At 35.9% G+C, this 13,148-nt stretch overlaps 1 protein-coding gene across 1 annotated transcript in view; it reads right to left on the bottom strand.

Annotated features, from left to right (window-relative positions):
• PDK3 (pyruvate dehydrogenase kinase 3) overlaps positions 1-13,148 on the bottom strand; it is a 60,442-nt gene that overhangs the window by 10,026 nt on the left and 37,268 nt on the right. Inside the window, exons 4-9 of the mRNA XM_074814613.1 lie at positions 10,807-10,991; positions 8,607-8,696; positions 4,909-4,986; positions 2,698-2,774; positions 1,428-1,529; positions 699-809 (exon numbers count right to left, since the gene is read on the bottom strand). Of these exons, the coding sequence (XP_074670714.1) occupies positions 699-809; positions 1,428-1,529; positions 2,698-2,774; positions 4,909-4,986; positions 8,607-8,696; positions 10,807-10,991 (643 nt within the window). The remainder of the gene's footprint in view (positions 1-698; positions 810-1,427; positions 1,530-2,697; positions 2,775-4,908; positions 4,987-8,606; positions 8,697-10,806; positions 10,992-13,148) is intronic.

A 13,148-nucleotide genomic window follows, 5' to 3' on the forward strand; every position in this document is an offset into this window, starting at 1 on the left:
ATAATTTAATTTTAATAATTTAAAAAACAATGTTTGCTAAAAGAATCTATGCATTCAACACTGAAATAATTCCCTGCTTAGCAGAAGCTATGAGGAAATTTTGTTTGTTTTAAATCTGACCCTGATACATTTCAGAAGGGAATATCACATGAGATATCTCCAACTGAACAGGAATATACCAAAAGCATTCATATCACATGCAGGTTTAGGATTTTTTTTTTTTAATGTGTTTTTACAGTCCTTAACTTAGATAAAAATAATTTTCAAAGTTCAATATAAGCTTGTGCATTACCAAGAGGTGTTTCTCAAGTGCTATAATTCTGACAGTGTGGCTCACCTCTTCAAATATTTATTATAGGAAACTTAGATAAACAGTAATTTACACACCAAAGAGAAGCTCTTTAGGTTATCCACTTTCTCACTAATACAGCACTAAAAATCCTGTCCATTAACCTCTGAAAATATTTTGCTTATGTTTGTTTCCAAGAATATAATGTCAAGACCAAAGAAAAGCAATTTTCTATTCCAAAGACTAAGTGATGACAACAGAACCCATTTTCTTCTGATATCTTTTACCTGCATAGAATTACACATGATAAACAATTTCTTCAATGAAAAACCTGATCCAGTAGATTGAAGGGAAATGTACAATCAGAATAGTGCAAAGGGACATTTAAATACATACTGCAATTGCTTACCAAAGGCACAGCTCTCGAGGGTTCCAAACTAGGCCTGGGTGCTGTTGAGTACATGTAGTTAAACAATCTGTCTATTTTTCTTAAAGGTACACCTCCACCTTGATCACTTATCTAAGGAATTAAAAGTTAAGTTTTAAACATTATGTTTTGGAAAAAAAACCTGCAAAACTTAAGCAGCATTACCTAAATGACTTTAGAAATATTAAAGGAGCAGCTTAGGGACTTTGAGTTTGTCTAGTTTGGAAAAAAAGGAGCCAAAGAGTGACCTCATTGCTCTCTACAGCTTCCTGAGGAGGGGAAGTGGAGAGGAAGGTTCTGAGCCCTTCTTCGTGGGATCCAGTGTCAGGATGTGGGGGAATGGTTCAAAGCTGCATCAGTCATGGGAGGTTCAGACTGGACATTAGGAAGCATTTCTTTACTGAGAGGGTGGTCAAACCCTGAAACAGGCTTCTTAGAGAGGTGGTCAATGCCCCATGCCTGTCAGCATTCAAGAGGCATTTGGACAATGCCCTTAACAACATGCTTTAACTTTTGGTCAGCCCTGAATTGGTCAGGCAGTTGGACTAAATGATCACTGTAGGTCCCTTCCAACTGAAAATATTCTATTCTGATGAATATAAAGCCAAGTGTCAGAAGTGATACAGTAAGTAATTTGCTTTTTCAAATTACAAGTCATACTACTTTAAACTTTGCAGGTTTGTAAGCTGCATATTATTTTTAGACATTTACCTTAATAGATAGATCTTCTTTTCCCAAAGTGACTAAGGTTTTGATCGATGGATAGGTTTCTCTCTTACCTTCATGCAATTCCACTGTAGCTCTCATTGAATTCTGAAGATAAAAAAAAGTGTCTTTGATTCCAACTTTACCATATATGCTTTTTGTGACAACCTAGAACTTGCATTTATTTTGTTGAATCTAGATACTTTGTCCTACATTTGTACACAAGAGAGAAAAAGCTGTATGTAAAACAAATTCCAGAACTCCACTATACATACTTTTATCTATCTGATATAGAGTCAGAGAATATAAAGATTTTTTTTTTTTTCTGTATGAAATCATGTAATTTATATATAAGGGATGACAGTATCCTTCACCTCTACCTTGCAGAACACCAATAGTGACGTTCACCACAGAGAACAAGCTTTGATTTTCTCAGCCTGGGTCACATAATTGTTAAGTTACCATCTATCAATCTGACTTCATCATATCTATTAACAGAGTTTCCACTGCCAGTCTGTCACAGATTACCATTAGTTACAGCTACAACTTACTGGTTTCATACTGTTTCATGACTTGTACCAAAAATAGTAGTGTACAAATTCTCACCTGTTCTGCCCTAGAACTAATGTTACAAATGGCAAAATAGGGGAAGATCTAAATGAACATACTTGACAAATGCTGGAAAGCAAGCCCAAAATACCATTATTTAGGAAAAGTTTCTCTGACCAAATACATTTTTTCCCCTGAATTTCTAGTGTTCAATTGCACCACCTAGAGACCACCCATCTTATTTGAAAGCATACAATAGCTCTCATGTTCCATTTTCACTGTTCCTCCAATTATTCAGAAAACACAAATAAAACCTAAACAAAGCATGTCATTTACACTTTTCAAAGACATATGGGCTGTTTTCACAATAAAAAAAAAAAGAGACACTGATCCTAACCAGTCATCAAATATGCAATAAAGAAACAAATTTATGAAAACTGCAAGGTAATGAATAGATCATCACTGCAAAACAGACTATCACAAGTGTTTTAAGTTAATGAGCTACAAAAGCACAACAGAAGAAGTGGGAAAACACAGAAATTTTAAGTACACAAGTGCGTAAGAGAGGGCTATAAGCCTAGCTTTTAACAGTTTCAAACCCTCTTCACTTAAGAATAACCTTAAGAAAGGAAAACTGAAATAACATTTAAGAGCTGTAACTGAAAAGAATCTCAATTTCAACAATAAGTTCACAAAATCCTTCCAAATATTAACAAGTGCAACCTACCTTGAATAATTCAAATAGCATATGAAACAAATGAGAAGGTACATAGACTACTTGAATAGGCTTGTTTGGAGCTTTAGCTAAAAGAAAAAGAAAAAAATTTATTCAAAGCAGTATTTTGTAGCATTTGTATTTACAGGAATAACACAAAGCTGTAGGCAAAGACAAGTATGTAAGCATGTTCTAATTTTCCAAGTGCAAGATTAGCTCCATGAAGTAAAAACATAAATTTCAGTTACTGCTATCACCTGAAATAATGCATTTTAATGATGATTTTCAAAGACATCTGTGTCAGCAGACTTTGTTTAGATATGAAACTTCGCTAAGCAGTGGTTGGTTTTGTACTGACAACATATGTTAATTAAGAGGACTTCCCCACTTAAGTGGGAAACTTTCTTTTTCTTAACATACATGATATTTAAGCATAATACTTTCCGCACAAAAAGATTCTTAAACTAAAGTAGTTCACTGTTTAAATATTCTAAAAACAACTACATATTTTCCGTTAATTAAAACATAAAATGTGAAGTATTCATAAAAATTTTCAAAATCTATTTCGAACAGTATCACAGTTTTCTTACTACAAATCGTAACTGGATAGTTTGCCCATTGTGGTCCTGTTGTTGTTGTTTCAGCAGGTGTATGGCTTGGCACAGCTCTGAATGCTAGAGTGCTAACTGATTTAGCAGGAAATAATACAGCTGCATTTAATACATTCCAGGACAGTTTTGGTGCTGAAGATGCAGTCATCCCTGAACATTCAGACATCTACTGGCTTTAAATTATACAGTCACAGCTTGTCAGACCCAGCAGCAGTTCAGACTGAAGAAATATCTTTAAATGTCTGCTTGATAAATTGCAGGAAGATACAAACATGAACACAGAATGTGACTGGAGCCAACTTCATCCTTTTTGGCACTGAGGGCTGATAATAATACCAGCTATTACTTTAAGAGACAAAGTAGTGAAAACTCCTAGGAGAAGACCGAAATGATGCTCCACATAATTAGTAGCAAGGCAACCTGCTGTTTTATCATATTAATTTTGTCTGAGTCCATACTCCAATTCTCTTATGCATCACCAAACCCAAGGCAGACTGATTCATACTCATCTGAGGCAGAGTACACATAGAGAACATGTTGTTGTTCTTGTGAGGTAATTTGCAAAGTTGCTTTCCTTGTGTTGATAATAAGATAGTTTAAAGGAAACAAGTAATTCTTTACTCACTTTTTTTTTTTTTTTTTTTTACAAGATCCAGCAACTTGTTTTCTCTACTGTTGGATCTTTTTACTTAGGCCTTCAAATTAATTTTGCATTGATTCCTCTACTGCAGCACTCAGTACTTTTAGCTCTAAAATAACTGGTTTGGAGGGAGGAAGGTTGGGTCCTTTGGTTTTGGGAGAGGGGGCTGGTAGTAATGCATCAGTGTTGACAATATCTCTTAGTGTACAGAAGTATTTCTACAATATTGAATTGTACTTTGAGCAATGTACATTCCCATATATCAGTCTTTCCATTTTGAGTGTTACCTATTTCTGAGACTTTTGCAGTTCTTCTGCTGAAGTTTGGAAACATCACAGTCTATGTTTGGACAGCTGTCCAAAATTTCTGAGAGGATCACTCAAAACATTTTTTTTTTTTAACTTTAAAAAAGCCTACCTTTTGTCAATAGAAATTATGAACAAAAAAATCAGTCAATACACTGACAAGGACTGTCTCATCAGTTTCATAGCATCCAATTTTCATCTTTGGAATCAACTTGAAACACATTTTCATGTGAGAAGTTTATGGTAGGACTTAAAGCATAAACTATGTAAAAAAATTTCTGACTCTGCCATCTTACACAGAAGAGCTCACCACTGGTACAGAGACTGACAGTGGAATTTATAAGCATACTTCAAAATGAAACAAATAATTAAAAGATTAGTTAGAAGGCAGGCATGTTTCCTTCCCAGCTATGACAGTTCTTGAACACTTTATTTCCTTAAAGTGATAGTGAATTCAGCAGATAGCACTCTGCATTCAGCATCAAGAAGTAAACATGTCATGATGATAAACTATAATTCAGGTGCCCATGTAGACACATAAGAAAAGTAACTCTGCATACAGGACTGCAGAGTTCAAAATAACTTATAATTAACAAAACTAGAAATCACAGATATTAGAAGTACTTTTTCTTACATACATCACAAATTAAATTAATTTCACAATTACCATTGAATTCTTCAACTTCCAGATCAGGTGCCACCAGATAGTACTGTTCACATAACATCTTAGCTGTTTCATAAGCATCTACAAAACAACAGAAGAACACTGATTTATCAAAATCATCTAGAGCTGACTAGCAAAGTTCATCCTGTATGTGAAAGACTACAAGCAGAACACTCATTTTCATAACTAGTTTACGAGTGTGAAACTGGTATTCATTCTAATTCCTTTTTCTCTGTATACTTATAGCCCATTTGTCAAGAAAGGGCAAATTCTATTTAAAGTTCTACAAACAAAAGCACATTACTAGAGACAAGCTATTTTTCATCTTTGTTCAGGCCTTGAAAACCAGAAGGGTATAATCTTAGGCTGACCATAATATCTACTTATTTGTCATGTCCCAATCACAATTTAATGCTTGTTCTTTCCATCTCAAACAAAAAAGGATGACATTGCAACCATAAATTCAGTTTTTCCAAACACAATACTGTTTATAATACTTGTTTTTCAAGGTCTTTTGGGGGAAAGCTGGAATCTTCATCATTCTTTCCTACTGAACAAACAAAACAAAAAAGACTCCCCCCATAATCCAAATCAGGCTTTATGTACTATCAAAATACAGCAAGAAAGTTTAAGTCATCTTTTATTTGAAAGATTTCTTAGTGGTTCTAAATATTCACTGGCACCTCATTTGCAAAAATATTTTAGAAACAAGCAGCAAGTGTTAGCTTAAAGAGAAGCCACAAATTCAAAGATGTTCTAACTACATTGCTTAAGCTACCTTAATGAAAGTGGCTTCCTTGTAATAAGTGCAGGCTAAGAGCAAGCACATAAACAGATGGGCAGTTCTACAGAGAGAGAGAAATTTTCTAAGATACCATAACAATTGCATTTGACCTCGCCCTACATGTACTTCTTCCTCCTGTCCGAAGTGACACTACAAAAGTTACTGCCAAGACTCAGAGCTATGTGACAAGCACAAAGACAGTCAAATCACTAGTCGCCAGAAAGGGATGGTTACCTATAAATGTCCTCCTTCAAGATGTCTACAAAAATAATCTATAATGTGTCCTAGTATCTGAAAAAAAATTTCTATCCATTGCTCTGACATCTGCAAGGCTGGACATATCACACAAGGCTGACAAGTGCTGCTTGAGGTCTAGTAAAATGGAGCTAATCAAGACCAGAAAGTTTCTTGATCAAGTCCCAGGAATGTCTCTCAAAATCAGCTATCCAGTAGGCATACTTTGTGTCAAGATGGTCAACTCCAAAAGCTTTCTAAAAGGTTCCCATCATTAACACAATAAAACATGTCCTAGTGAAAAGATCAAAATACCATTAATATCCAAGTTGTACAGAGCACCTCTGCCTGGAATACGCATAACTTAGGGAAAAAAGATGCAGGAATACCTACACTTAGACGATATTCTAAGGTCATCTCAGAACTTCTGATGGCCTTGGGAGTAATCCTGTGCTTTAGAAAAAAGGGGCATAATAAGCACAGTCACAATCTTGACTCAGTCATCAAAAGCTGAAGATAGCAATGTAGCTAGTAGGACCATAAGGCCATCAAGATGGAGAAAGGAATATGTTAGCACTTTTCAAGGCGTTTCCCTATCATAGAAGTGAAAATTAGATATGGATTCGGGGGCAGGAGTTGGATTCTTATTGCAGAGAAAATCTTCAAGGACTCTAAAAAGCAGACCAACAACTGTGTGGGAATAAACCAAAAGCCCTCAAATACACAGATGTGGAGCAGACACAGCCACTACGCAAGTCCTGAGAAAACAAAGAGGCTCTGAATAAATCCATTTAGCCTCTCTAAATTTAATGTAGAACTCTCATTCATTTTCAAGTAGCAGCCACCTTGGCATATCCTTGAGATGAACAGGAAGGCACTATCACTTCATGATTCAGCCCAAGCAAAACTGTGTCAGAGTCTGAGTGCTCTTACATTTTACCTTTCTCTAAAAGCCAAACCTTTAGCAGAGTCTTAAGACTGTAAAAGAGACTGCAAAGTTCAAAGCACACTTCGTGTCATGGCTGGAGGTACGTAGCAACAAGAGTGAAGGATCTATCAGTACATCTAAAATCCCGGCACCAGGAACAAGCCTGGATTTGCTGTCAGCTCAATAATCTTATTGTAGGACAGTCAGTGAGATACAGAGACCGGCAGACACAACACTTGGTAGAGCTGCTTGAAGAAGTGGCTATTTAAATAATTTCTTCAATGTTTGAAGGGCATATAGAGTTGTAGCTGACACATACAGTGCCAAAAATCAACATCTTAGCTGACAAATTGATCAGAATGCTGCCTGTGAACCAGAACATTTTGGAGCCAGCACAGTGTACAGAATGTAAATAAACCCCTCACCAACTCTACAAGGACATGGCCTCAATCATCTTGACTCTAGACAGGCTCTGTCTTTAAGGCTCTGTCTTTGAAAGACAACACTGGATACTGTTTACAATGCCCTCATTTTGTTAGTGATTATTTCTTCAGATGTGGAAAATCTTAGCTATTCACTTGAAAACTGGACTGAGCACCTTCTGACACCATGCACTCCTCTGTCTAAGGCAGGAACTATGAATTTCCTTATCAAAAGAGCTGCTATTTGCTATTAGAAGGAATATCTAAATAAACAACATGACTGTAACATATACAATGCTAACGTCAAAGTGGAGTAAGATCAATCAAAAGAGGAGAAAGCTGCTGACAAAAGGCTGCCTTAGAGCCAAAAAGAGCTAGAAGCCAGGAAGCCTTCATAACAGTAAAAAGCATCTACATTACAAAGCAAGCTATCATGCAGGTCAAAGTCTGACATAAGAAAGGTTTCCCTCTTACTTCACCAAAGGATGAGAGCAAGTGAAGGGGATAAACACATTCTTCCCCTCTTGCAGCTGCACAAACAGCAGTGAAGGATAGAGGGTGGAATTCACCCTCATAGCAAGGCCTGTATTTGTAAATAGATACACCCAGAGTGTGAACCTTCAGTAAACAAGTTCTTAAAGCAGACAGCATTGCCTCATGCCTATTTACTAACATTCTGAAAGCACATGAACATTCACAACATTAAGCAAACAGGATTTATTAAGCAAACAAGACTTCTAACCAGACTGTGCCAGATCATTCAGGTACAACCATCATGTCTTCAATACATGACAATATATATACATCTTCTGTCTAAGAGAGAATAGGCTGTGATATGATCAGATGCAGATAGTGATGAGGAGTTTCACTGGAATATCTGTACACCTAAGGACATTTTACTGAAAGGCCTAACTAAACAAATGGGAAAATTTCACTTACTCTCAATTTTCTTCAGTACCAGCATCAGATAAAAAAAGCAGTACATGAGAACCTGCTTCTACATATTTTAGGGAAGACAACATATAAAGTTTAACAAAACACTTAGATACTTAATTTGATATTTAAAAGGACAGATTAAAGTTATTAAAAAATCAATCATTCCTTGGTTCTGGTAGCATACCAAAAGTTTCTCCATTCTCAATAATGAAGACATTAAAAGGTCTTAATAAGCTCATGGCTTTATTGTGAGCAACTGCAGAACTTCCATTTCTTCTTTTTTATTTTATTAGAGGAATTTAAATCACCTTCAGGCTCTTGTATCTCAATAACATATTTACGTATATTTTAAGTTGTGGGGTTTTTCTAATCAACAAAAACATTAACTTCATCTTACCTTTAACCACCTCTGCCACATTACAATTAGGATCAATACTTCCAATATGTTTGGGATGAGCAGGATTAATATCTCCACCAAAAAGAAGGGCTAAAAGGAAAAAGAAATGGCAGTAAATTCTCTATTACACTTGAGGCAGCCCAGAAAGTTTAAATCTGATGGTATCTGAAATTTAGTGAATAGTGCATAATTTTTTAAAAAGGTACTCTAGCAAATTGCCAGAATCCTTGTTTAGGAAGACTACTTGCCCTCCCCCTCCTTTTGTTTTTTTCTTTTTAATTTTTTTATAGCTAGGACTAGTTAAAACAAACAGTAGTGTAGGAGGATTAAGGTGAAAACCTACAAAGTGGACTATCAAAAATTAGACAAAACTAAAATGTAAAATGCTTCATTCGTACCATTATATCAGAACAGAAGCACTCACAACAACAAAAATGTTATAGTGAAAAGGACTGATGAACTCTAAGACAGCATTAAAAGCCTTTGACACTCACCTAAACTGCAATTTCACAGCTGGCACAGAGGTATCACTCAACTTTCTCCCTGACTCTCAGCAGTATGCTTCCCAACTCCCTCCTTTGCACAAGGGTCTGGCACTCACCAGATCCTTCACGGAGAGTTTAGCTCTCAAAGAAGTAGAGAAGTTTTACACTTTTTTGCAGAAGTGATTTTCTGCTATTTTATCGAGTTAGCTCTGATATGAAACAGATAAGCAAAAGACAAGACCTGACAGCTTTTCCTATTCCGGTCATAGTGATGTAATACACTGCCACACTGCACCTTGCAGAACTGCACTGTCAGAAACAGTCTGTCAATAATGTATGAAACAGAATGGAACAGAAATTTATACTACATAAAACTACATAAAAATCTGTTTTTGTATTCTGCTTTCCCATTGTCTTTTTCATCAGTGCTTCAAAATTAATATTTGCCAACACAAATGGATGACTAAAATTGCTTAGCATAGAGAAATTGTACAAGGTTAACTAAACTTCAAGCATCTATAAGCAGTTTTACGTTTCAGCCGGTTAAATAAGAGTGTCCATAGGAAAAGCCATTTCAGTTCAATGAAGTAAGTTTAATATTTTAGAACTAGTGCAAATTATGCTAGCACTTGGCCCAAGAATTCTATTAGGACAACTTTTTTACTTATTGCTAGAATTCTTCTATGAAAGCCTTTTAACTTAACTTGGGTTTATGTCTGTCATTTGTCTGCCCAGGTTCAAGTAAAGAATAAGCTGCACATTTATATCATTTTGTATGCTTTGCCACATTAAAGTTATTTGTACACACAGAGCAAGGTATTTGTTAGTCACCTAAAAGGTTACTGGAAAGACATACAACTTGTAGTAAAATACCTTACACTATAGTACTCTGGCATCTGCATTATCTGTAGCATACTACAATTTCTAAGAGCTCATAAAAGCAGAATACTGCACAATGAATGAAGCTCTAGAGTTAAAAGGCAGAAGATACACCGAAAGCGACCACAAGACTCCTTTATACAGATCACTTTCTGCATGGCTGCACATACTAGTTAATAGGAGCTGTGCACGTAACTCATTTCACTCTAATACGAATATTTAAAAGTAAGTTTTAGTAACAACAAATGAAACAGAACCTAGTGACAAAGGATGACTAATTCTAGCATTTGTTCATAAATAGGCAATAGGATGTAGAGGGAGAGAAGGAATATAATTTAAAACCAGTTAGAAATACTCAACTTCTTTAGAAGGCAAGTCTAGATAACTAGCTGAAAAAACAATAAAAATACATATAGTGCATAACCTATTCAAAATTTATGGCATCCTTGCATTTCATTATGAAATAAATGTCAGCACTACAAACTACGTTAAGAGATTTGAGAGCAGAAAGAAACAGGTACTCTACTACTATTTAAAAGTAATTCATGTATCACTACGCAAGCTGTCTGTGCCAATGACATTAAAAAGTGACAGCCACGCTGACAGAGCCTGACAATTCTAAAAGAAAGCGTATTGGTGTTTTGGATTAAATTCTGATAACTGTGAAGCCCAAGATTAACCAGTTGCCAGTATATCTTTTACCATAATTAGCACAGAATACTAAGAATTAGTTATGAGTATGAAAAAACACAAATCAAAACCAAAACAAAGCTATGGCTTCAGGTTTAGAAGCAATAACTAATGAGTTCTCAAAGATGAAAAAAGCAATTACTTACTGTGTTGGTTAATAAGCATACGGAAAGAGATGCGGTTGGTGTAGAATCTATCTAGAAAATACTGGATGTTACTGCTAACAAATGGATCAAAGCCATATTTTTCCTTGTATTCAATCACCCCTTGTGCCATGGTTGGAACCACATCATTGTGTCTGTTCCTGACTTTAATTAAAACATCTAAAAAGCTAGAGGAAACAAAATTAGAAATAGATTGTTACAAGTGTAATTAAACTCAATCTCTCACTTCTGTTTTCAACCCCCCACAGCATAGCCATATTATCTGTTTACTCTCCCTCCCAGTCAACAAAAGAAATGATCAGAGGTAGAAAATAAAAATATAGCAGTACCTAAACAAACCTATTTAAAGAGAAATATTTGGTCAACCTCTCACTCACAGGATCTGTGAAATAATTAGGGCCTCAAATTAAGTTATTCCTCCCCAAAACATTCCTTTAAATTAAATCTCTCTTCATCATTAATGGAAAACATAAGATTTTCTTTTATTGCAATCATATGCACCATGGTAACACTCATTCTCTGCAACCAACAGTATCTGGGAGATTTGAAAGGAAACTCAGAATGAACAACTTGACTGCCCTTCATAGTTTCCTGAGAAGTCTTACACTTCATACTTTCTTCCCAACACCTCAACCCGTGCAGTGTAACTTTTCCTTTACCTGGCATCTATTCTGGTAAAACTAAATATCAGGATAGGTAATTACTATCAGTGTGGCTTCTGTTCAGTTTCCTTTTACACCGCTGGATGGCAGAGCGCATACAACAGTGCTCTCTGCCAGGCTCTTCTTTGTGGTAGTTCGGGAGGCTTTAGGATATCACTTCCATTGCTTTTAACAAGCATCTGTTAACAACCACGCACTTACTGTGAAACAGCTTGGAGGACTTCTGTTTCTCCTGCCAAGACAGCTCAACACCTATGATCTTCAAAGTGCTCATCCTTTTTTTCACCCCACATGCAAACTCACACATATTTGAAATAGTAATTATTAATAGCTTTCTAAAGCCTAGATGTCGAAAATCAGTACTACTCAGCTCTGCTACATTCTCTAATATTAAATGACTATTAACACCACAACGATTACATGATCTTGTTTTTAAAAAAGCACACACAGTGAAATGCAGCTTTCAAAAGAAAGCACAGCTGGGAGACTCATGCTATGCCTATATCTGCAATTCTGCACATCTATTTAAAAAAACCATCAACAGCAAAACATTCTCAATAGGTTTATAATGAACACTGAAAATAAATGTTTTTGTTTGTTGTTTTTTTTTTTTTTTTAATCGAAAGTAGAATATACACCAGCTAAAGAAGAAATCATAGAATAGTTTGGGTAGGAAGGGATCTTTAAAGGTCATCTAGTCCAATCACCCTGCAATGAGCAGGGGAAAGAACATTAAGACCAAAAGTAAAAAAGACTACCAATTAGTCACCACATTTAAAGCAGATGCTTCCTTCCTTTTCATAACCACTTAGCCAGAAGACAATTGTTTGACAGTACACCATACCATTTTTAACAAGTGAAACACTTTTACAATTATTTCTCCCACTCTGTACTGCCAGCTCCAAAGGCATGTAGGATTTACTCTTAATAGTTTTTCCATCATCCCCAGTCTAACCACCAGTTTTTGACTATGTGTTAACAAAACAGTTCAGTAGTCTTTCAACACTGGTTTGTTGCATAGAAAAGGGGAAGTTTTAACTGCCTAATTCCCCAAAACTAAATACTATCACAGTATAGAATGACTGTTCTCCTATCATCTTGCTGACTGGACAACTTAAAATATTTTAATGCTTAAAAGGTTTGTAGACTCTTTTTATGCTTATTAAGTCTTGATTCTGTGTGATCTGTAACCACTGAGCTCTGATGTTAGTTTTCAAGACCAGACCAGTGCCTGCCTGTACTTATGCTGCTTCTCTGTTTCAGAGCAACAGGACACTAGCTAAAAACAGAGCTGAGAGGCAACACTTACAATCATATCTGAAAGACAACTGACAACACTCTCTACTAACTACTATTTGCTGACAGCTTTACTATATGTTTTTAAATATCTCCACTGTCCACAATATATACAACATGATGCCTACGTGCTCCATGAGGGCAAACTGTTCACTGACATCCTACCACCGAAGTGCTTAAATGCACAGAGCACTCCGAAGGGCAAAGGGCTAGGAGGTTTATCTGCTACAGACCAGCAACTCACAGCCGAAGCTTAGTGTGCAAATGCACACAAAGGAATTCTTCATTATTGCAGTGATATGACAAACCTCCTATTCAGTCTTCAAAGATAACTGAGTTCACTCAAGTGTTTCCACTAAGCAGATG

The sequence above is a fragment of the Strix aluco genome, chromosome 2 (assembly GCF_031877795.1).
Source record: "Strix aluco isolate bStrAlu1 chromosome 2, bStrAlu1.hap1, whole genome shotgun sequence".
In the NCBI taxonomy this organism is placed as follows: Eukaryota; Metazoa; Chordata; class Aves; order Strigiformes; family Strigidae; genus Strix; species Strix aluco.